The following is a 25,559-nucleotide window of genomic DNA, read 5'->3' as shown; positions in this document are numbered from 1 at the left end:
GAAGACTGGTTTTAGTGGTGCCATGGCAGAGTGGGCAGGAGCCTCAGGTTGCTTTTTGCAGTCTGGGGCAAAGCCCTGGGTAAATACCATGTCTTTTGATTTTGTATGACTTGTGCATCATGTGGATCAGGCTTCCAAATTCCCAGAAACAGATGTGGTACAGTGCAGGATGTGGAAGACCATCAATTACCTACCTTCTTCCTGAATGTTGTCCTACATCAGGGGTATTTGCTATGAGTGTATTGTTACACTTTTAAAAGCTGGATAGCCACTGCACTTTATCTTTTAGCTAAAAAAAGTATCACATATTCTACAAGGAATAGGGGTAACAGGTAATTACTTGTAAGCATTGAACACAGCTCATATACTCAACATATTTTTGTGTGGTATGTCCCAGAAATGTCCAGGAAAATAATCTGCTGCACCTGGCAATGTAGTACTTCTGAAGGATGCTAGAATAACCAGACTGGGACCTGTACTTTTATTTATCCACCAAATAAGTATAGGCAGTGGCACTGAAAGCTTTCTTTCACATCTCTGCCTTGACTGTTGGGTAGCTGGTTAGTATTCTTAGCTTTATGATCTTGTAAGGGGAGATGAGGGAAAAGATGCTTATGCTGGCGATTTTCACAGCTGCTTTTAAGAGAGAAGTAGCCTGAGTCGGGTCATCAGAGAAATCTAGAGGGTAGAAAGTATACTGAGAGATGAGGTGTTTCCTTCAGCTCATCTGCTGCTGTTTGTACCTGTCCTCCTCATACACATGAAGCAGCTCATGGAACAGATAGTTCTCACTTTGAATTTAAAAAAAAAAAGAAGTTTTTAATTCTACTTGTGTGTTTCTGATGAGCAGAATTCGTAGAATTCTGAAAAATTGTGAGGAAACTCTTGATGAGACATGGCCAACAAAATGTCTTTTTTGTACTGTTGCTGACTTGCAATATTATTAGCTATTCTTCATAGACAGGGTTTGCCAAATTACACGGACAGGAGGCTTACAAAGCTCAGTCTGAAAAATACAGTATTTTAAAATACAATGGGAAAAGGTAGAATTCAGTATTGTTTCACTCAATTGCTCAGCTATCAAAAGTGTTATGAGGTAGGTAAAATACCAGAATCCAGGGTATGGCAATGCATTCAGAGCAAAAGATGTCTGTAATTAGTTTTATACGTGGAGATAAATATGGTATGGTAGAGAGGAAGCAGCTGGAAAATTAAACAACAGCATGCTCAGAAAAACTGAAGACAAAAGGCTGGAGATGTAAGTACCTGCTGCCACAGTTTTTGTTGTTGTCAAACACATTAATTCTCACTAGGTTGGAGTATTAGAATCAGTGGACCAATTTCTAATTTCATGCTCATATTCATGCAAACCTCGTGAACTTCGGAGGGATTGTACACACATGACAGCAATAAATTAATTAAAACCTGGAGCTCGAACTGGAAATATGATATTACAGAGTGATTAATGACTTAATTTTTAATTTTGAGTTCATAAAAACTACATGAACTACATTTCATGAAATGGCTGTAATGTGCTTAGTGCACATTGTGGAACTGGTTTTTTTTAACCTGATTTCTTAATGAAATGAGCCTGATGCAATCACGCTGTCTCTGTCATTCTCCCTTCTAACAGCTTTTGAACTTGGTAGCACATTTCAGTCGCATTTAACAGAGAGGTAGAAGTCTCAAAGCAGTTTAATCTTTAGTACTTTTCATGAATCTATAAAAAGGTTGTATTTCTCTTTTTACTGAGAGTCGCATAGTATCTTTTGGATACCAGAGAATCCATGTAAATGTGGAGCTTCAAGACACAACTTTGTACGCAAGAAAGCTGTAGCTCATCTGCCTCCTTGCACTTTCCTTGAGAGGTACATAAATAAGGGAGGGAGTCCAGAAGGTTGCAAAGCATTTCAGAACTTTTTTGTCTGAGAGGATAACGATCAATACTATGGGGAGTGCTCTCTAACGTTATGAAAGTCAAGCAGCCCTGCGAGGTAAGGCACTAAAAGGCAATGGAAGAGTGCTGTTTGGTTTGAGCTGCGTTTTACACTAGTAACAGTAAATTTTACGTCCTGCAGTGCGGCTGTGAAAAGCAGGCACTTGGTAAGGATGTGAAAGTGGGGAAGGTACTAAAGTTGCCCGCAGTTCTCAGTGTGGCTGCACAGGAAGAAATGGGGGTTTTGTGGTGGAAGGCACATGTTGTGAAGCTATAAGGTACTTTAGGAAAAGAAGGGAGAAAAAAAGATATTACTAGCAGGTCTTTGAATATGTGCATGATATGGATATACTTTAAAAAAGCAAAAATGAATAATGTTAGGACTTGCTGTCTTAAGATAGGGCAGATGTTTACTTCCTAGACACTTCACTTAGCTGATCCTAATATATGTGTCAGATGCAGAAATGTTTCTTCTCCTTGTTCCAGCAAATACTGATTTCCTGATCCCTCTCCCCAGCCTGACCCTAGGATTTGGCAAAACAGCTGCTGACTGCCCTTTGCCTGGTGGCCTGTCCTTGAATTGCGTGGCTGTCCTACACAGGCAGGAATGCAGAAAAGTAAAGAATTCCTGGGTTAAGATTAACTTCTAGTTATCTTAAAAGTCAAATACATTTAAACGAGGCATTGGCAAAAGGTACACTTGCAGGTTCTGTATCCAGCACTGAAACTGGAAGGATCAGACAAGACTACCCCATTTTTTAGTTGATCCCTGTCCATTTTAAGAGGGGCAATTAAACCAGCTGTGCTTTATGGGGCAACTGGGCAAATCATGTCCTTGAAAGGTGCCAGAGAGGAGCCAGATGTGCCTTGGCTGCTGTTCTCATTACCCTGTAGCAATACTGGTAGGACGTGCAGTCCCCAGGTGGATGGGGGTGCAGTGACCCCAGGGGCAGGCACACAAGGTGACTGTGCCACATCCCCAGCCAGAGCCATGCAGCTCTGGATTCCTATCAGAGCCAGACAGTGCCCAGCGAGTGGGGCACAGCGCTGGTGCATGGCATCAGCACACGGATGGGAAACCCTGTTTTCTGCATGTAACAAAGCTGGAGAAGCAACATGCTGCAATGGCTTCAGCCTTCTGTCTGGTAAAAAGGGATGTGTCCTTCTGGGTCTGTAAGATGACAGTGTCCTTAATGTAAGGGACAAACACCAGAGTGCTCCAGACTTTGCTCAAAGCAAAGACGGCGTGGAAGTGGAGTCAAACCATTTTAATTTAAGATAATACTTGACGTTTCTATTCTTTCTCATGCTGTTTGTATGCACTTTGGGCCCTTGTCTGGAATGGGCCAAACTGTGCATTGAAAGGCCAAGGCCATAAGTACTGGGCTAATGAATATGGTTGACATAGTCATCAGCAAAGCTGCCTGCACGTGGCTGTATGGAGGCAAGTAGGGATTCAGGAAACACTTGTGTGGGGAGAGAAAGGGTAATCGTTCTTTTCTGGTTTGTTTGAACTGTTTTTTGAGAAAGACCACATGAGGAGAATGACTGATCTTGGAAGTGAAAAACTTGGTGTTTAATGTTTGGTAGTACTTAATACAATGACTTGAAGAACATGCCAGTGGAAAAGATAAATGAGGCGCATTAGGGAGTCAAATGTCAAATACCATGGTTATTTCCCATACATGTGAACACTGGCGTGGTGATTTGGCTCTATGAGACAACTGTACCGTGCAGCTCTTTGGGGAGGGGAGAGGAAGGATGACTCCATTTGTTTCTTTTTAAACACAAGTCTCTGCTTCCCAACAGCTGTTCTAAAAATAATGTGTTAGTGGAAGAAATACTTCTTCCACTCGAGCGAGACCTGGACAGGAGAGTTGGGCGGGGAAAAATGTAATGAGATATTTAATGAGATTTAATGAAATATAACAAGGGCAAGTGTAGAGTCTTGCATCTGGGTAGGAACAACCCCAGGTTCCAGTATAAGTTGGGGAGTGACCTATTAGAGAGAAGCGTAGGGGAAAGGGACCTGGGGTCCTGGTGGACAGCAGGATGACGACGAGCCAGCACTGTGCCCTTGTGGCCAGGAAGGCCAATGGCATCCTGGGGTGTATTAGAAGGGGGGTGGTTAGTAGGTCCAGAGAGGTTCTCCCTCCTCTCTACTCTGGCCTGGTGAGACCACACCTGGAATATTGTGTCCAGTTCTGGGCCCCTCAGTTCCAGAAGCACAGGGAACTGCTGGAGAGAGTCCAGCACAGGGCAACAAAGATGATTAAGGGAGTGGAATATCTCCCTTATGAGGAAAGGCTGAGGGAGCTGGGTTTCTTTACCTTGGAGAAGAGGAGACTGAGGGGTTACCTCATTAATATTTACAGATATGTAAATGGTGAGTGTCATGAGGATGGAGCCACGCTCTTCTTAGTGACAACCAATGATAGGACAAGGGGCAATGGGTGAACTGGAACACAGGAGGTTCCACTTAAATATGAGAAGAAACTCCTCAGTGAGGGTGACAGAACACTGGAACAGGCTGCCCAGGGGGGTTGTGGAGTCTCCTACTCTGGAGACATTCAGAACCTGCCTGGACACCTTCCTGTGTAACCTCATCTAAGTGTTCCTGCTCCAGCAGGGGCATTGACTATATGATCTTTTGAGGTCCCTTCTGCTCCCGTCCATTCTGTGATTCTTACAGGAGAACCTTGGGAAAATTTAGATTATTCATTGTAAGCTTAAATTTCAGCTAATTAAACTTGTAGGCAGACTTTCCCCTGTAATGTACTTCTGAAGTGGGTAGTTTTCTAATGATGCAAGTAGATTTTAGTTGTGCAAAAGCTAGACACTCTGTGCATTGAAAGGCATTACCTGATTTGTAGAAGAGACAGTAGAAAACAAGCTTTCCCAAGTAAAATTGCTGTTGAGTTTTATAAATAGCACTACACTGTAAGCAAGTGGCAAATGGAAATCATTTGGTTCCTCACAGCTGGCAGATACTTTATTTTTGGGCTTCGGAAACTTCTGCATCACCTTCAGATGCTTGACTTGTCAAAGGTATTTGTTACCATCTACTGGTTGTTCTGGTTATTTGCAACACTGGCAAAGTCAGAGTATATTTGGCTGTGGCAGAAAATTAGGGTCATGCTTTTGTTTTTTGGGTGAGACATGGAGGTTGTGGTTGGCCTAGTTGCAGGGCTTCTAATACCCAACAAGTCAAAAAGGCCAGTGCCAGGTAATGCAGGGTGTGGAATAAACTCAGTCTGGTGGCTTGTTAAATACATTTTATTGGGCTAACTTCGTACTGGCAGGATTTGTATTGGATCAGACTTGTCTGTCTAAACTGCTATGACTTTCTGCTGGTTCATACATCACCCGTCTTTCTGCACCTGGTGTAAATATGGTACATGCTCCAGGTTAAGTACTCTGGCTGAGGCAACGGGATCAAGATTCTGCACCAAATCCCTTTCCAGATGGAAGTTTGTGCTGCTGCATAGCATAAGGTTTTCCTATGATTTTACTTTCTTCCCACACTCACACTAACTGGTATATTCAATCATGAAACTGCCTTTTGACTAAGTGAGAAGATACTAAACTTGCTCCAGCATGGTTTTTGGATGTGGAAATACCAAGTTTCCATTTCCATGCCTCGGTGTTTGCCAGACTGATGCTCTTGTGTGACCAGCCCTGCCATTTTCATCCTGAAATTCGCTGCAGGATGAAGAGCCCATTCCCCAGATGGGCTGCTGTGCTCTTCTAGTCAAAGCAAACACATAACAAAGTCTCAGTAGCTCTCACTTGCTGCTTATTCAGGAGAAGTGTGTGCAGAGCAGTGCTGGCTTTGAAGCCAGCAAGCATGGGTTCATTTACACAGCTCCAGAGGCTTGGGATGCTGTTTATGGGGTGTGGGGGACTAAGGGTCCTATTGCAGTTTGGGGACAACAACCCCTGAAGGTCCAGCAGTCATGGTGCAGCTTGTTTACTGATCAGGGCTTGATGGCTTCACTGGGAGTGCAGGGCTCTGTGTTCCTCCCAGCATTAAGTCCAATTAAATGATTTTGTTGTTTGAAGAGAGGTGCAAGATACATCTTCAGCAAACAATAATCTTCTTAGTGGGCTGTAAATTGCAAATAATGATTCCTTGCTATTTTGGGAAGCGATATGCACCATCAACAGTTGATTGCGTGAAGACCTGAATGAGGCAGGCTTGCAGAGCAGAGTGTTTATTGAGCTGGGTTCCTGTTGCTGAAGTGGTATGGACTGTTCAAGGGCTCCTGCTTGGCCCTTCCTCAGGGCTTGTAAAACCAGCCTCCATTTGATTCTTTTCCTTCTCTTTCAGGACAATTATTTTGAGTGACGGCCCTTGCACGCGCCTCTGAGTGGTTATCATGGGCTTCATTGCCTTTCTGAAGACCCAGTCCATAGTTCACCTCCTCATTGGGTTTGTCTTTGTCGTGAGTGGACTGATCATTAACTTCATTCAACTATGCACACTAGTCCTCTGGCCCATAAACAAGCAGTTTTATCGCCGAGTAAACTGTCGCCTTGCCTATTCGCTTTGGAGCCGTGAGTATGCTTGAAGGGGACCTGAGGGCTGGGGGCAGGGAGGCGGGTGTTTTTGTTTCTCTTTTTGTTAATTAAAGAGTATATATATACACAGACACGTGTATGCATACACAAACAAACACAAGAGCGAGAGAGAGAAATGATAAGTCAGATGCGGACTCTTTCAGAGCAGCTTAAAGCAGCTATCTTTTCTGAAATATTGGGAAAATATGCAAAAGTGACTCATACATATTATCACTCTGTTATTTAAAAGAAGTGGGTATTAAAGCTTCTCCCCAACCCTATCTTTACTGTTACGAAATTGCTGACTCTGTGTCAACACCATTTTCATCCTGCATCAGAGCCTGTGCTAAGTGATGGGGAAGGGGGAATTCACAGAGAATGCTTCAGGTATTGAGCATATGGGCAATATTGACCACTTAGGAGCTCAAGTCAACTGTGTGGTCTGCGAAGAGAGATGTCTGCATTAAAGTATCTAGTATAGACGCCTTTATAGCTGAACTGTGTATCAGCTTTAGAGCCCTCTGACACCCTGCAGGGTCCATCTGTGACACAAATGTCTCCTCTTGTGAGCAATTTGTCATTCTTTTCTTCTTCTGCCCATGGGAAGGCTCTACAGTGAGTGCAGCTGCTTTGCTCTCTTCTCGTAGACCTTTGCAAAACTTCTTCCCTGTGGATGGCTTTTTTTTTCCTCCTCATATGGCTTAACAGCGGAGTAGATTTCTGAAATGAATGTTTAGAAGGCTCCTTAGTCCAAATGTCACCTCCTGTTTCAGCAGTGAATCATCTAATTTGTTTCCATTCTCCATCCCCTCCTGGTATGCATGGCCACTTACCTTAGTGCTCAGCTCAGCATCCAACTCCCACTTCATGTAAATGAGTCACCTAAACGAGTACCTAAATTACAGTTGAGCGGTCCACTGACAGGCACCCACATTTCTCAGATCAACAATGTGAAGTACTACCAACAAAAACTCTTGAAAGTCAGTTTATTTTTAAGCTTGCTGTCCTTGTCCTTCCTGTGCCTTTTGCCCTGCCTGTTGAGAATGTTGTCTGAGAAGCACAGGAGAAAGGAAATCAAATAGAGAGTGGCAGGCAAACTGTCAGGAGAAGAGATATTATAGTGGAAGAACTTACAGGTAGAAACTTAAGAATTAACTTGATTGGAAGGGAGTGGGGTTATATGGGATTTTTTTAATTTGCTTGTAAGAATTTCTTAATGTGCTTTTAATAAGCTAAAGTCTGACCTTATCCTGAAAACTATAGTTGCACTAATAGTCTGGCTTTTCTGAGGGCATGAGCTGCTTGTGCCTGTAAGGGCACAAGGGTTCAGACCCTTGATTTCTACAAGTTAGCATTGTGCGTGGAAAAAATCACGTTTTAAATGCTGTTATCTTACTATCTTGTATACACTAGAAAAACCTACATTATTGTTCGAAAAGGTTTGGAGAGGCTGAGTATATAATTGGGTTGTATCTAGGATAACCCCTCCGGTATAGCCTGTTATAAATTAAATGACTGAGAAATTAAACTATGAAAATTAATGTAAATGTTATATGGGATTGCAGAGTGCTGATGGCCTGTAATGGAAGAGCTGACAGAATATGCACTTCAATTGTGATTTATAAAGAATTGAGTAAGCTGTGTAAATGCAGCCATTCAAATGTTGCCATTCATAATGAAATATATTTCATTATGTGAAAGCCTTTTAGCAGTGAACCTGAAGGTTGGTGTTCTGTTCCAGATGCTACGTTTTGCTCACTTACTCCAAGCTGTTTAGTTTTAGGCTGCGGGTGTTCATATCAGAGCTGTCTGTAACAGAAGCTGCTGCTGTGCCCACCTGGCAGAGGATTGGTGTGCAGTAGATACACAGGTGATGGTGTATCTGGCTGTGTAGTCTAGGCTGCTGAAAAGCAGGCTCTGTTCATACTGTATTTCTTCTCAGATACATAAAGCAAAGCTTCAGAAGGAGATAGGAGATAGACTCTATCCAATGTTCATGGCAGATGTTTGGGGAAAAAAATGTCTGGTGTGCCCTGGCCTCAACGTAAACCCTTTGCAACACATGATGCATGCTGGATGGTCTGTATTTCAAGCTCTCCTGTATCAGCTCCCTTCATATGACTCACACCTTTGGAGAGCACACAGCATTTGGTTAAATCCAATTTCAAAAAAAGTCTCTCAAATATTAGTACTTTAAACTGAGGAGTGCGCTGTGCCTCTAGTTTGTCTTGTTTACGGGTGGCTTGCAAGGCCATAAACCCACCTGCTTTAACTTGTGGGACCCCCAGCTACAGGAGGGGGTTGTAGCACAGTGTCGCTTGTCCTCTACAGGAGGTATCTCAAGCAGCACAAGTGTTACCATCACTTCATTCAGAAGGATGGGCTTGCTGTAGCATCAGTAGGATTGCTGCCATGCAAAATAGCTGTAACCCACACACCAAAAGAAAAAGTAAATGAGCCCACTCCCAGTTATAATCACATCATTTATCAGTACACTTGCAAAGGACAATCCATTCCCTCATATTAATTCTCTGACCTATCAACCCTCCTCTCGCAGTATGAACTCTGGCAAATCTCTCTGCAAAGCTTCCTCAACTGTTTTAGAGTGAATGGTACAAGAAATGGTCTATAGAAAATCATCCAGACCTGCCTATGCAGAATTTTTTTCTGATTTTGAAGAGAAATGCATCCATTTATTTTTTTTTTTTATAAGAAAATGCAGCAACTGCAGCAGAACTGGAGATGTTCCTCCTTAGTAATTAGACAGCAATGGAAAGGGAAAATCACTCAGAATGCCACCCTGTGTTTGGTACCACTACTTCATTCTCCTGGCCACAAGCTTGGAAGAATGTAGCTCTGAACTGAGGACACTCTTGCTGTCCTCTTTCCTCTGTTACTGAGCCAGGATAACCAGAGCAAGAAAGGTAAGCGATCACATAATTCGCAAAGGAGACGGAGCTGGAAAGCAATGACAGAAACCTCTGGTTGGTATGAAGTATTATTCTGTCTTTGCGGTATTTCCAGCTGACCAGGGTTGCGCTCTCTTGATCAGCAAGTGGCATAACTTTGTCATGGCTCCAAATGAGTGAGTCTTGGAAATGATACAGGGGAACAACCTGGTGGATAAGTGGGCACGCAGGGAATACAGGTGGAAAAACTAGTGTTGTAGAAGCTGTGTGTCTTCAGCAGACCAGGATTGATTTTCCCTGCTGTTGACCTAAATACTGTGTTTGCCTTCTGTGTGATGTGGTGCAAAATTGAACCCACTCTTAGTTAGCAGGATGGGTGGATTACCCTGTTGTGCTTCCACTGATCAGAGGCCCTTGCACAGGGAGGCACTGCCTCCACTCTCAATGCAAAGCTGAAATGCTATGTGGCAGAACCTGATATAGGGAACCAAGGGGGCACCTTCCAGTTTTGACCCTACAAGCTTGTTGTAGTAATGTACAAGAAGTTGGACTTTTTAACTGCCATGTTTGTGCAACCAAATTTTGATTGCATCCATATCTCATTGAAATGAGAAAATACCAGTGACTACAGTTTGCGTGGAAGCAAATCTTTCTACTGGGAGAATGAACTATTCTCATACTCTATATAGTTGTCCCATGATACAGGCAATGCCTTCCATCTGCCTGGTTGTACTGAAATGAGAGAAATAGGCTAACCATAGCAACTACATTCATTGCGTGCTAAATTTAAGTAAGAAGGGGTTTTTTAGGATTAAAAAAAGGGGAAGTGGAAAATAAGAGTGTGTAACAAAGGAAACGTTCAGCATGGAGTAAGAGAGATGTTGGAATATTGAAAGGTGGATAAGACAGAGCAGAAAGCCTTGTTCTTTCTTTTGCAGTAAAAGAAAGACATGATTTACCATTCCTGGCTTTTCACAGGGATTTTGATAAATTAGTTCAATTCTCTGGTGCTTCTGACTCTGTGTTGATGACCATAATACAGAACAATTAGAGTCCTGTGTTCTAATATTAAAATCTGTTGCAGAAGATCGATGGCACCGGATCCCTTAAAAGCCCTCTATTGGTCTGTTTGCCTCCATAAAGCTTGTTTCACGTTGTGTAAAAGCATTAGGCTGCATCTATGCATAATTTGTGTTCCACCTGGGAGAAACTGTACTCAGTTAGTGGAGCAATCAACAGCTCAACTCTCTGTTTTCAGGCACAAATTTTGAGTATTTTTTCCAGTGATCATGAAATTTCACATCCGTAATACAATGTGCAAACTTTTCACTGTTAAAAACTCATTAAATTATCCATAATGCGTATATCTAGTGCCTTAAATGCTGCTTAAGGATGATGGTGTTATCTGGTTTATACCAATCTAAGCTCTCATTTAATCTTTATTGGGTTGGATTGAAAAGGTGACAGTTATTGGGAGCCAAAGGAGAGAAGGCACTGAATGGGGCTGGAGATGAAATGCTAAATGCTTTCTGTAGCAGTGCCCCTAATTCCTCTCTCTGTCTTCATCGTGTTTGTCAGAGTTGGTAATGCTGCTGGAATGGTGGTCAGGCACAGAGTGCACCTTGTTCTCAGACGAGGCCACGGTGAACACCTTTGGGAAAGAACACGTCATCATCATCTTGAATCACAACTTTGAAATTGACTTCTTGTGTGGCTGGACTATGACAGAGCGCTTTGGAGTGCTAGGGGTACGTGGGGCCATGACCTTTTCCTTCATCTGGTGGACTATAGGTCTGTTTAAAACCCACACATACGGTTTATTTGCATTTGAGTTTCCAGCTATAACTCCATCAACTCTTCTTCATCTTAACTTTAGTGTCTTTGTTTCATCTTGTTGTACAAATCAGCAAATTACATTTTTGAATTGTTATTTTTGTTTTTCTCCAAGAGTTCCAAAGTTCTTGCTAAGAAAGAGCTACTATATGTGCCCCTAATTGGCTGGACGTGGTACTTCCTTGAGATTGTTTTCTGCAAAAGGAAATGGGAAGAAGACAGAGATACAGTTATTGAAGGATTAAAACGTTTGGCTGATTATCCTGAATATATGTGGGTAAGTGTAAGTTCCTGCTCTAGTATCAACAGCTAGAATTGAAATGGTGATGGAAATACTCATGTGTTACTGTAGCGTTTTATGTCAGGAGAAGGTCAGCTCACTACTTTCTTCAAGTTTTGTCAAGGTAAACATGTGTTCTGTTTCAGGAGGTCTTTTGGGATAAGGGAAAGAGTTGTTCTGTTTGCCTGTTGGTGAGGGAAGTCATTTGGGAAACAGTTTAGAAGCTTGCATAGATGATTACAAGCTTGATGATAATTTATAAATCAGGCTTGAGTAACACTGGTTAATTTTGTCTGCACTTATTTTTACCTTTAAAAAAAATAACAGCCCATAGTTGACTACTAAATCTATATCACCTTAAGCTACATTTTCTGAGGTAGCCTAAAATTATGCATAAACAAGAGAGTCTTTTCTGGAGAAATAAGTGAGTTTGGGTGGAGGGGGTGAACAAACCATAAACTTTGTTAGGAAGTTCTTGTTAGTATGTTCATTGATCTGTGAAATGACAGGTTTCCCAAAACGCCTCAATGAGAACATGTGGCAAGCTTACATCTGCTTTTGCAGTTATGCTTTTCCTTTTTATTTCAACATTATTTGAAGTCAGGGGTGAAACATCTATTTTTCATTATGTGTAGAGCTGTTAGATTTTACTGCAGCAACACAGTGGTATAATCAACCTATTAACCTTCTTTTAGATTTAAATGCAAAAGTTTTGATAAATTTACTGCTTTGCTTGTATAGCAGTGTATATAATGTGCAGTTATTTGGCTCATAAAACGTTTTGAGAGGCTTTTTGTGCATTTTAAGTGATTTTTTTTTTCAATATTAGCAAGTATAGCTTGTTAAAATGAATAGTGAAATAGTAAGCGTTAATTAATATATTATGAATACGTCATTTGTGTGGGTTTTCTTGGTTTGGGTTGGTTTTTTTTTTTTGTCACTACAAAGATAAAGAAGAATCTGGATAATGTATTTTAAACTACTTGATTGCTTGAATATATGGATAGGAATGACATTTAATATATTCTCTTGGTCAGTGTTGAAAATAAAAAAAGAAAAAAACCCTGCCAATTAAAAAACTCTCAAGGCCATACTTTAATTGCAAATCTATACATTTTAATGATTCTACAATTGAGAACCAAGGACTAGTCTCTAGGGAAAACAACTAGAAAATATAAATGCAAAACGCAGTTAGCATTGATTATTTAAATCAAGACTTCCTGCTTGGTAATTAAAATCATGATTAAAATTGACTTGAATACATGGATTTCCAAATTTTTGTGCATTCTAAATGCCACGATAAGGGCTGATGGCACAACCTTCCTTTGTGAAGTCTTCCCCAGATGTGCACTGCAGCGCGGTTCATACCTCACTCGCACCCTCGGTCCAGAAGGATCACTGCGCCCTAGTGTAGAAGAGGGTGAGAATTTGGTGTAGAGGAAAGAGCTTGCACTGCAGACTGGGGCTGACCCTGTACCTTGTGCTGTCCTCACCATGTGGTGGTGGTGGTGTTTGGTCAGGTTTTCATAATAAATGTGCCCCCAATGGCCAAATGAAGATTGCAGGACCAGCTCCCATTCTTTCACTGCATTCTGGCAGGTCTAACTCTTCTGTCTGTGGAAGTTCAACAAAGGCAGGTGTAGGGTCCTGCACCTGGGGAGGAATAACCCCACGTACCAGTACAGGTTGGGGGTGGACCTGCTGGAAAGCAGCTCTGTAGAGAAGGACCTGGGAGTTCTGGTCCACAACAAGTTGACCATGAGTCAACAATGTGCCCTTGTGGCCAAGATGGCCAACGGTGTCCTGAGGTGCATTAAGAAGAATGTGACCAGCAGGTCAAGAGGGGTTATCCTCCCCCTCTACTCTGCCCTGGTGAGGCCCCATCTGGAGTACTGCATCCAGTTCTGGGCTCCCCAGTTTAAGAAGGACAAGGAATTACTGGAGGGAGTCCAGTGGTGGGCTTTGGAGATTATTAGGGGCCTAGAGCATCTTTCTTATGAGGAGAGACTGAGAGAGCTGGGTATGTTCAACCCGTAGAAGAGAAGGCTGAGAGGGGATCTCATCAATGCTTACAAATATCTCAAGGGTGGATGTCGAGAGGATGGGACCAGACTCCTTTCAGTGGTGCCCAACAATAGGGGCACAGACACATCATAGGAGGTTCCATCTGAATATGAGGCAAAACTTTACTTTGAGGGTGCCAGAGCAGTGGAACAGGCTGCCCAGAGAGGCTGTGGAGTCTCCTTCTCTAGAGACATTCAAAACCCTCCTGGACACATTCCTGTGCAGCCTGGTCTAGGTGAACCTGCTTTAGCAGGTGGATTGGACTAGATGATCTCCAGAGGTCCCTTCCAACCCCAACCATTCTGTGATTCTGATTCTGTAATATTGATTTAACTTACCTTTTGTGGTGCACAGTATATGGATACACTACTGAGAAAAAGTTTAGCAACCACAGTACTGACAGACAGCAGATATGTAATGATGCATTTGACAAGTCTTGCATTTGAATTGCAGCATTACAGCATTGCATGATACTGCAGCAACCTGCCCTTCTCCCCTTCTGTTACCTACCTGGGATGCAGAGGTTTGTGTGTTGAGATGGAGCAGTGTTTCCTTTGCTTGGTGCAATGGGAATGATGTCCACCTTTCAAAAAGGCCAGGGATAAACAGAAGTTCACCGCAGGGCTTTGTTTGTGCGCTCTTGGCTTTGCATTTCTTCTAGTCTCTTGGGTAGAGCAGAGGCAATAGAGAGGCAGGAGAAGGACAGATCCGTGTTTTGTGCTGCTTGAAGTTAGTGTGGGAGAATTTAAGTCTTTCAACAAGGTTTTAGGGAAAGGCGCCACTTTGTATGAACACAACACAATGCAAAATAAAAACCACTAAAAACAAACCAAAACCACCTAAAAATCAGAAAACCTTTCAGATAAAGAAGTCAGTCTTCAAATGAATAATGCTGGTTGTACAGTACAAATTTTAAATGAGGTATTTAGTGATTAATATATTTTTTTCCTAAAGTTGTCATGTACTAATGTTTGAATTGCTTTTTCTAATTTGTAGATTAGTCCATCACCAGCCAGCCAAACCTTTTAGGGTTTGTTGTTTGGTGCTTTTTTTTTTTAAAGTAAACATTTCAGGTATAACCAGTGAGACTTTTTGTCATCTTAAATTTGGTACCAGTGTTGTTAAACTTTATATATAATCTATTGTAAATGACTTGTGAGGTGTGATACTTCTGCTTAATACTTGATGATCAAATTAGGCAATTAAAGTGTGTATGTGCATGGATGTATGTTTATCTCACACAAATTTTCAGTATTCTGTGTGTTTTCTTGTGATCACAAGGTGTCCTTGTTTTTGCCTTTTGTCTTGTTGAGCTAGTTTCTCCTGTACTGTGAAGGAACTCGTTTTACAGAGACCAAGCATCGTATCAGCATGGAGGTGGCTGAATCCAAGGGGTTGCCTAAACTGAAATACCACCTGTTGCCCAGAACCAAAGGTTTCACCACTGCTGTCCAGTGTCTCAGGGGAACAGGTACTGGCAACCTGCTACTTGTTGTTTGCATTAATTGCAATATGTGATTTAATATACAGTGTGCCACACTGTATACTCTGTTGATTACCTCCATTACAATTAGTGAGTTGGCAGTAATAATCATTCTGCATGACAGCTGTTAATTTGTGCCACATAACTCTCAGATACAAGTCTTAAAAAATATTAAACCTTTCATGTATATCATCGTTGCTTAGTTCATCAAGTTGTCTTGTGTTTTCGTAACACATGCTAAGTAGGTGGGAATATGTCAGGTGGCTGAAACAGATAAATACAACATGTAAACACAAAGTAGTGAAGGGCTCTCCTACCTGACATCATTAAGGCAAGGCTTGCACAAGGCCCTGTTGCCGTCTAATGCAAGGATGTCGGCAATGTGGTTGCTAGAATTGCTGATATAATAGCCATATTTTCTTTTTTTGTAACAGTTTCAGCAGTGTATGATGTAACACTAAATTTCAGAGGGAACAAGAACCCGTCCCTATTAGGAATCCTTTATGGAAAGAAATATGAAGCAGATATGTGTGTAAGGTGAGCATATGATGATGGAGGTGAGCCCTAAGATGCATGCTTTGGCATGTTGAAGTGTATTCGGATTTTACAGGTTAATGTTATTTGCTGTAGTCCCCTTTTCCTTGTCCTTCAAGTTTCTCTGCAGCCTACAAAGACTTCACCCCTTCCCCCTTGCTTCAGCTCATTTTCATATGTGAGATCCCTTGATATCACCCAGCAAGTGAGACAGCACTGGGCAGACCTTTTAAGCCTGGATAGAACCACATTGATGTTACAGGATTTCCCCAAGTTTTGTGCAGTGGGCACTCTAGTCTGCATTTTTCCTTTATCTGCTGGGAACAGAAAACCAACTGTTCTGTCCTCTTCCTAGTCCCCTGCAAGCCTATGCATAGTATAAACAGCCTGTCCAATGTGAGTAGTCTCTTGTGGTGAATGGCATAAAGCTCCTTAATATGCCAGTTTTTCTCCTTCTCTCACATGGTTTGATTAGCAGATTACAAGTTAAATAATGCTGAAATTCAGACATTGTATGAATGTGGTGATACATTCCTCAAATTCTTCATTGTTCTTTTTCCTGAAAGAGTATCTGCTAAAATCGAACTCCTTGCAACATGTACACACATGCACACACACATGCTTTCTCTTTCTAGCTTTCTTCTTGTTGCCTTCTGCTTTAAAGGCTTCCTTGTGATCATAAAAACTACCAACCCTTTCCTGTTGAATTTCTTATTTTCCCTTTGGTGTTTGCACCTGACAATCGACCTAGTTGTTCTTTGCACGGTTCTTTTGACAGTTCACTTCTGCTTCTCTGGGGACTTCACCCACACTTTGGAAAATGTTGCTACATTATGGTGATGAAGTTGATGTTTGGTTTTGGGTTTTTTTTGATAAGGGGAGAGGAAAAAACAACAACAAAAACCACACACACACACCACCACCACGACCACCAAAACAAACAAAAAATGAAAAAGGCCTTGCTACTTCCCCACATACCTTTCCACTCGAGTATTGCAGACATTGCAGATGTGGGGAACTTGTACATTGTACTTCTACAGGGCAGGTGCAGAGCCCCCAAGGATGAAAGACTTTGTAGGGAATCATGCTCATTACCTATTGCATCAAGGTGTAGCAGCAACAGTTTTGTGGAAGAAATGCTATCCTGAGGAGGCAGAGTGCAGCCCTAATGGGGAAGGGGAAGGGCAGCATTCCAGTTCTGTTTTCAGATACTGGAACTTCCACAACATTTTAGTCTTTCAGTTAGAAAGCAAGCTGTGGAGGTGATGGGGAGAGAGATGGGGTTATTCATTTGAAAGGAGTTTCATTTTTATTATTTACACTTCCCAGATATGTTCCTGATGAGGAAAGTGAGCAGACAACTTAACAGTTAGCAAAACAGCTGGTCAGGTGGTTACCACCTGTAATTCCATACTGATGGCAGATGCATGTAGCATGCCTAGCTAGATCTGGGGCACACATGCATGGATGTACATCTCTGTAATTATACACTGAAGAGCGGCTGCCTTCAGTTAAATATCCTATGGCTTGCTAATGGAGATATAAGTTGGTGAGGTAGCAGGAGAAAAGAAATGCAGTTTTCGATAGTTGTTAGAAGAGCTTTGGGCTCATAAAATTCTGTTGAGGATGATGTTGCAAGGTAAAATTACTAATTGTATGCTATTAAAGAAACTAATGACTGTGTGCAGATAATTTTGATTTTAAATATGTTTGTGGAATGAATCAACATTCTCAAGATGCTCTTCTATACTTGAAGCTTTTTCTCAGTTTTGGAAAAGAAGCTATGAGAATAAGCAAACTATTATTAAAGGTTTTTATGAAAATTGAATGTGTCTTTAATGTGCCAGCAGACTTAACTTAGCTCAGAGAAAGGAAACGCATAAGCTGTTGTTCTTGGTATATGTGTACACAGTTACCTGTGCATAGGTAAGAAGCTTCGCTCTCTCCAGAGGATCGAGTCTTTCTCCTGTCTGGCTCCAGAGAAAATAATCAGCTAAATGACTGCAGTGGTTTAACGCCAGCTGGCAACAAAGCACCATGCAGCTGCTTGCTGACTCCCCCCGGTGGGATGGGGGAGAGAATCAGAAGAGTGAAAGTGAGAAAACTCATGGGTTGAGATAAAGATGGGTTAGTAGGTAAAGCAAAAGCCACACATGTAAACAAAGCAAAACAAGGAATTAATTCACCACTTCCTATGGGCATGGAGGTGTTCAGTCATCTCCAGGAAAGCCGGGCTCCATCGTGGGTAATGGTTACTTGGGAAGACAAACATCATCACTCCAAATGTCTCTCACTTCTTTCTTCTTCCCTCAGCTTTTTATTGCTGAACATGATGCCATGGTCTGGAATATCCTTTCAGTCAGTTGGGGTCAGATGTCCTGGTTGTGCCCCATCCCAACTGCTTGTGCACCCCCAACCTGCTCACTGGCAGGGTAGCGTGAGAAGCAGAAAAACCCTTGACTCTGTGTAACCACTGCTCAACAAAATTAAAATTTCGCTGTATTATCAACAGTTTCCAGCACAAATCCAAAACATAGCCCCATACAAGTTACTGTGAAGAAAATTAACTCTTATTGCAGCCAAAACAATGACCAAATGTTATTGCTGTGAGTACCCTCTAGTGGCGACAGCAATATGGTGACGACTTTGTCAGAGAGCTTTTAGGAAACGACTTTTTAATGAGCTTTTGTTGAGCATTATTTACATTAATTGAGCAGTTCCTCCTATTAGAGCTAATTAAAGTGAATCTATATAATCTGGTGTTCGATTCGTTTACAGGATGCAGAAATTATTAGAAATTTATTAGAATATCTTCCCTCTGCTGCTGCAGACTAAAAGGCTTTAGTTTGTACTGTGGAAATATATTCCATGGTTGAACAGCAGCAAATAAGTTGTATCTGGGATTGCTGTGTCTAGAGCCCTCCCAGAGATCACCCTTCTATTCTTACAGCCCTGCTGTAAGAGGGCCCTGATAACAATCCAAGTGTTGCCAAAGTGTGTTCGAGCTGAGCGGAAGGTGTATGCCTGCCCTCTACAAACAAAGCAACTTCTTTCTGAATGGATCCCGGGCCAAGATGTGTGCCACTGAGAAAGGAGACGATGTGTTTGTGTGTGTGTGTCATTGGCCTACCTTGGAAAATAAAAAAATGCCTGAAAATGGTTGGCTCTTCACCACTACACAGAGGCTCTTAAAAAGTCCATGTTCTTGGTGAGATCAGGGTAGTACCTGAAGCGGGACATGACTTTTGTGTGCACCCAGAAGTGCACGCCTCAGTCCATAGGTAGGCAAGGAGAGAGAAGTGAAGTCACTGTAGAAGAAGTTGTTTTCCTTAAAGTTGGTACAAAGTTGATTTTTAACCACCCCTCCCATTTCTTCCGAAATAGGGCTTGCAATAATAACATGTAACAAAAAATTACCCTGGGGTTTGCCACTTGCTTGTCTTTTTCCCAGCTCTGGGTGTCTCAGTCTGAGCTCACTGTGAATCGACTGGTGACGGTTACGGTGCAAAAAGAACAGTGTTTGAATGGGAACTGCTTGTTTTACTAATGTGCTGTGGAATTGATAGGAGCTTGTACAGTTTCTTTTGTCTTAGAAATCTGTTTTAGGCGGAGAATCGGGTGTTAAATATTTAAGTCCCAGTTCTTATCTGCATTAAGGCCTCTGCCTTCAGTGACAGTATTATCTGTAGCTTACACCCTTCATTGAAGGGAAGATCTTCCCTAGTAGAGACCTTAAGCCAAATACCTGGATTTTCTCTTATATATATTTTTTTAAAAAATCTTTCTCCTAATCTAGGAGATTTCCTCTGGAAGATATCCCTCAAGATGAAAAGGAAGCTGCAAACTGGCTTCATAAGCTTTACCAGGAAAAGGTAAACTACTTTGCTTTCTCCTCACTCATCCTCCCCTTCTCCTTCTCACTTTTGAGACTTTCACAGGGGTAGTGTATTAAGGCACTGAGTGATGCACACTCTTCCACTGGATGGAGAGGAAAGATGGAAATATTATGTATAATTTGGCAGCCATCCCTCAAGCTGCTGGAAGGAGCAGTGCAGAAGAGCCCCTTGGCCATGGAGGGCTGGCTAGTGAGTAGGTCTCAAATTGCTGGGAAGCACAATGAGATTCAGAGAGATGCCCGAGTTGCAGAGGGCTAATAGCAATCCACTTTCTTTTTATGTTCTTCAGCTCTTGAGTCTCTGTCACACGTTCGTGAAAGCTCCATTTTCCCTGTGGGTGTTTTTAGTTCACTGAAGAAGAGTAATAACTGCATGTCAGGGGCAGCTGGCCCTGGCTCTTAGCAGCAATTGTCTTTTACTTTCATGTTTCTTCCACTGTCACTTTCCTTCTGCCTCTGCAATGGTGTGTGACATGGTACAGACAGTCCCTGGGATCTGCTGCCAGGGACTGATGTAGCACATGGTCAGCATGCCTTCAAACAGCACAAAGCTTTCCTTCTGTCTTTTTTTCTATATATTGATCTCATGGTGGTAGCAATATGTTGTAACTGGAATCCTTAAAGCGCTCCCTCCCATGCAGAGGGTATGTCCTCAGAAGGCTGTGTCATTGTCAAGAAACTCTTTGTGCTTCTCAGCCCTTTATAAGGGAAGCTAAAAGACAAACAGTGTAACTGGGAAAACTAAGAAAAAGCCAAACTCGAGCCATCCTTGGTAAGAGCTTGGAAGCCTTACAGAACGTTCTTACAAGCTGAGGGAAGGCTGCAGGCATGCTGCTCCATTGGGTGATGTGTTTCATGGTTGCATCTCTCTGCAGGCTCCGCTCATTATGCAACTGCTCTGTTGAAGTCTTGGGGTTATGACTAGCACAGAGCTCTCTCTGCTGGTTGGCTTGTGCTTTGCCTTCCCCTTCTAGCTGTATAGGCAGCATTTTTCTGCTGTGCTTTGCTAAGTTATGCTGACCTTTCTTTCTGAAAGTAAGAATAGAAAGAAAAAGCATCCAGCAAAGAGACAGGTCATGTTTGAATTGGCCTCTGGCCTGACACTGCCCTAAATTCCTGAGCAATTAAGATAAGAGATTAAGGCATTTCGTAGTGGAGAAGCTGGTGTGGTTTCCGTTTGTGATGGTGGCCAAGGTTGTCTTCAAAGAGCTAATACTGTGGCCTTGGCAGTCAACAGAAATGCCCAAATAAATGACAGCAGATGGAAATGGAAGCTCTGTAATCTTGAATGATATTTACCAAAGATACTGTCCTTGCTGTCCTGGAGTTTACTAGTTTCAGATTCCTTGATGCAAACATTATGAACATGTTTTCTTCCATCTTCTCTTTCTCACAGGATGCTTTGCAAGAGATGTATAATCAGGAAGGCAAATTTCCTGGCCAGCAGTTTAAACCTCGTAGGAGACCATGGACTCTCCTCAACTTTCTTTTTTGGGCCACTGTTCTCCTCTCTCCTCTCTTCACGTTTGGCTTTGGAGTTTTTGCAAGTGGATCACCTCTCCTTATCCTTGCATTCCTGGGATTTGTTGGAGCAGGTAATAAAAGTAGAGAAGATGCTGAGCCCAGAGTGACATGTAACAGGATCCGTTACCTCCAATAAGTTCTGTGTATTGATTAATATGAATGGGGCTTGCAGAAGAGTACTTGGAGTGCACTCTGTAGTGTTTATATTGCATAGCATTTTTATTATTTCAAAAGCTTAAATCCAGGCAGGCTTGCTTTCATATCATAAGCAGTATCTATAGCAATAAATAGTGTGTATTGTATCCCATTATTATGGTGCTTGAAGGAGAAAATACTTGTACTGCATGCCTTTTCTGTGAATTAAAAAACAAACAAACCAATAAAAAACCCAAGCCTCCCCCAAGAAAACCCTAACAAAAACCAACCAACCAAACGAAAACAACCACAAGAAACCACAACCAACCAAATCAAACCTAAAAAACAAATGGGGAAGGGAGGTTGTGCTTCAGTGTGCGTACTAGTGGCCTGTTAATCAACACAGAACATTACTTATATTTTGAAATCTGGATTCTCCCCCTCTTTTAGTGACACCTAACCTGTGATCCATGTGCAGCTACATGCAGCGTACTGTTGGTCTGTAGTCACTACTGTCTTCAGGATTGGGTTAACTCATATTGGTTCTGCTTGTGTGTTTACATGTAACTTCCTGCATCCTTGAACTGGTTTTAATATACCTCCCATTTCTCTGTTATATTTTAAAGCTTCCTTTGGAGTACGTAGACTGATAGGAGTAACTGAAATAGAAAAAGGCTCCAGCTACGGCAACCAGGAATTCAAGAAAAAGGAATAACTGACAGCTGCAGTTCAGCACATATAAACAGACTATGGTATCTGATTAACTTCAGTTAAAAAAACAACAACAAACACTTAGAAACTATCTTTTTCTTAATAACTGATGACTAATATTAATGAATAAAACTTGAGCCAAGAATGAAGAAGTTGGAGGCATCAACTGAAGCGAATGCATCAACTTTCTGCCTGTTTAAGGATTACTGTAGTCAAACTATGGGAGAAAATCTGGGGTGGGGTGGCAGAAGAAACTAATTTTTCTTGCTTTGTTGGGGGATTTTGAGGGTGGGGAGATGAAAGAAGGCATTGGCCATGGCCACATGCATCTTCAGATGACTGAATACACTGGTTTCTGTCAAGAGCACTACACTCACTTTTACAACAGGAGCCATTGAATGTTTCCTCTTGCTAAAGCCAACGTAATGTTTGTTGATTTCCAACCTTTTTTATTAATGAGCCAAGAAAAAACAACCCTTCTTAAATTAATCGACAGATGTTCACTGGCTTAGAGTAATTTTTGATAGGCTGTGTTGTCATGGCTACAGATGAAATCCTATTTGTATGTTACACTGATACTTTTTATTTTCAGGCATCGTCTTAAAACTTCTGTAATGTGAGAGAACAGATAGTGGAGTTTGGAAGCAGTGCGGTATTGATCAGCACATGCCATAGAACGGATCCACTAGTATTAAAACAGTATGAAATTCTCATCATATCTCCTGCTAACTGCTCAAGGCTGTTTAATTTCACAATATTACTTCAGTCTTGAGTGTTGTTTGCCCTGTTTCACATCATACATGTACGATAATCTTGAATCTGTTTGGGTTTGGTTTGTTTTTTGAATTACTGGTGACTGTAGGATTTGGACTTATGCAATTGTCCTGATGTTTTCTCCTTTTATTCCTGTTTGCATCTTCCACCACTGAAGTCCAACTTCTCTTGGTGAACTGGGAGGCAGCAGCAGAAATCAGCACAATATTTTTCAAAATGTCTTCTTTTACAAAAAATTGAAAAAGGAGAGGTCTGTAGCAATCAGCTTTCGAATACTGGCATTTAAGTTTCGACATTGATTCAGATAGAGCCAGGATCTTATCCCAGGCTGTAAGGACAGGGTGTGCTACACTTTCTACTTGATTGTGCTTTAGATGTTAATGTGAAATATATTGCAAGGTGAGCTGTGCTGTTAAGCGTTAGAAGGAGTATTGGGTTCCTTCAGGGTTTTTAAATATCTTTAGTTTTGCTTGTTGACCTTTGTTTATTTTCTTTTTTTTTTTTCTTTTTTTTTTTCCCCACTGTAAATTAGAGATCAGAATCATGGCTGTACCTGTCTCTCTTTTTTGCTTTCTCTTTTTTACAAATGCACATTCTGAGATTATTGTAGATTGCTGCTGTGTGCATAGCTGGAGAATTATTTGTAACAGATGGGAACTACCTGTATGTTCAAGTCTGAAGGCCACAATCTGCATTTGGCTGGGCTCACAAGTTGCAGATCTACAGCTTGAGGGCAGAAGCTGACCCTCAGGGTCTGTATTTTTAACCCAGCTGCCACTAGAATATTTATCTCCCTTTTGTAAAGAGCAGATCTTATGAAAGCACTCGTCGTTATTTTCATCTTTGCTCTAGTAACCAGGATAGGAGAGTAATAATTTACCTTCTTTTCATATTTTCTCTATCAGTTGGGTTGTAACCTCTTCTCCCACAGGTTTTTCTGGTTTCAAACACTGGAAGAGCAATTTTGTAACTTAGAAAATATTTTGCTTGGGGTCATTAATCACTGTTCTGTCATGCACTTGATTTTTATTTGTGGTCTTTTCAACAAGAGCATTTGAAGGATGACCTACATTGTCTGTCTCCTGGTAGACTCATCCTCACTGGATCATTGTACATGTAGCCCCAGCATTAGTTTGTGATCTTTGTCCCTCAATAAATCTTCCCTAAGACAGGATCCAAAACTGTTGTTAATGTTAGCGGAATTTGGAATATACTTTGGGAATTCAGAAGAACAGAGCCTAGCCGTGACTCTGTTTTCCTTGCTGGATGTTTTTGTACTTTGTCTTTAAATATGGTCAGACTTCCAAATGCTGATAAAGATAACTCTCAGACTTTTCCGTTTTTTAGCCAGAAGACTAAAAGCAGTGAGCTTCTCTTTCTTTTCCTTTCTTTTCTTCTTTTTATTTCCTTAAGTAATTCAGTAATAGATCTAATTCTTGCTTGTTAGAAAGATGTTACAAATGCTGTATAATTGCTTCCTGAACATGATATTGAGTATATATAAATTGTACTGGCTTAGCAGAGTGAGGCTTGCAAAGCAGGCCGACCACTGTTTTATATTTACATTTTGAGCAGTATATTAATGGGCATGACAAGAATTTCACAAAATAAATCCCTTCTTAATGCTGAGAAGAAGGGAGATACTTAAAGGAGAAGGGAATGAAGAGCCTTTCTCTTTATGGGATCCTTTTCTCCTCTTAGTGCATGTAACTCCCTGTTAGGCATCATGGGATTAGTGCATGTACATCGAGGGGAGAATAATCAACATTTCATATTTTCTTATCATAACTTACTGGTCATGCTTTCTTTTTGAAAATATAATAAATACATCATCAGTTACTTAAATTTTGCTCTTCTAAGCAGACATATCAGTAACCATTTGGAAAATATTTAGCAATGCACAAAACACTACAAAACCAACACAAATCTCTTCATTTTGAATTTTATCTACTCAAATAGGGGTTTTTATACACACACACGCACACAGAGTCTGTATAAATTAAAATGACTGGAAATAGCTGAAGTTAATGTCACTAATGAAGATTAGCAGGTGACTTGGATTTGAGAAGTGAGCATAGATTTTATATCTTATTTTCTTCTGGTTTAATAGAACATAGCTTGTATATTTGATGACCAAGCCCTTTAAAAGCAATAATAAACAAAAATATATCATGTTTTTCGTCTTTTGCTTTTCAACCATGCTAGGTTTAATAAACTTAAAGCTATTGGAGTGTTTTCTCTCTCCACCTTTCAGAACTTTCATTTATTGCTTGATTGTTTAGACTAAATACCATGTTCTCCAGTGTTGACTTGCAAGCTGCCTGCCGTGGCGCTCAGCATTGACTCGATGTGAATGGTTCTCAGGCCAACATGGACAGATGCTGTGCTCTTGGCCTTGGCGGCATTTGTCATTGTCACGAAGAATGATGATGTCGCTCTCAAAGTGGGGGTTTGCAGTCCCAAGTCGTCATCACATTGACCTACGTACGTCTAAGAACCTGGTGGGAGAGCTTGGAGGCTGCTGGCATCGTGGCATCTCTCGGTTAGGAAGGCACAAAAAGCTGATGCTGAAGAAGGACCAGATTACGGGTATCCAGAGGTCTCGGCTCGGCAGGGATTCCAGTTCTCTGTTGCTCATTGTGTGCTGAATGTACTCTTGCAGTGGACTTTGCGTCACTGATCAAAATATGTCTCCAGCACAAAGAGCATGGGCAACGTTCCTTTGTTCTGCTTTAACTTATCTTGAAGGGCTCTACACTTACATGCTGACCAATGAATATGACTGCTACCTTTGTCCTAATTGCCTGGTATTCACAGAAAAAGTGAGTGTGTCTGCTCGCTTCCACGTGATACTGCTTGTCTCCATCTACCTATGTATGTATATTTGCTTGCCTGTATTTTCTGCAGGTGATTCGGTTACA

At 41.5% G+C, this 25,559-nt stretch overlaps 1 protein-coding gene across 3 annotated transcripts in view; it reads left to right on the top strand.

The window, feature by feature from the left end:
* AGPAT3 (1-acylglycerol-3-phosphate O-acyltransferase 3) overlaps nt 1-24,873 on the top strand; it is a 93,356-nt gene extending 68,483 nt beyond the window's left edge. For 2 of the 3 annotated variants that reach the window (XM_082064429.1, XM_082064428.1), the window contains 8 exons: nt 6,267-6,493; nt 10,984-11,153; nt 11,354-11,515; nt 14,900-15,053; nt 15,500-15,602; nt 19,396-19,471; nt 20,891-21,089; nt 21,780-24,873. In XM_082064429.1, the coding sequence (XP_081920555.1) occupies nt 6,316-6,493; nt 10,984-11,153; nt 11,354-11,515; nt 14,900-15,053; nt 15,500-15,602; nt 19,396-19,471; nt 20,891-21,089; nt 21,780-21,868 (1,131 nt within the window). In that variant the 5' untranslated portion in view covers nt 6,267-6,315 and the 3' untranslated portion in view covers nt 21,869-24,873. The remainder of the gene's footprint in view (nt 1-6,266; nt 6,494-10,983; nt 11,154-11,353; nt 11,516-14,899; nt 15,054-15,499; nt 15,603-19,395; nt 19,472-20,890; nt 21,090-21,779) is intronic. The other variant, XM_082064430.1, reaches the window with a different exon arrangement.
* The last annotated feature ends 686 nt before the right edge of the window (nt 24,874-25,559 follow it).

This window comes from Streptopelia decaocto, assembly GCF_964273445.1.
Source record: "Streptopelia decaocto genome assembly, chromosome: 1".
NCBI lineage: Eukaryota > Metazoa > Chordata > Aves > Columbiformes > Columbidae > Streptopelia > Streptopelia decaocto.
This window is presented reverse-complemented; position numbering and strand designations above follow the sequence as displayed.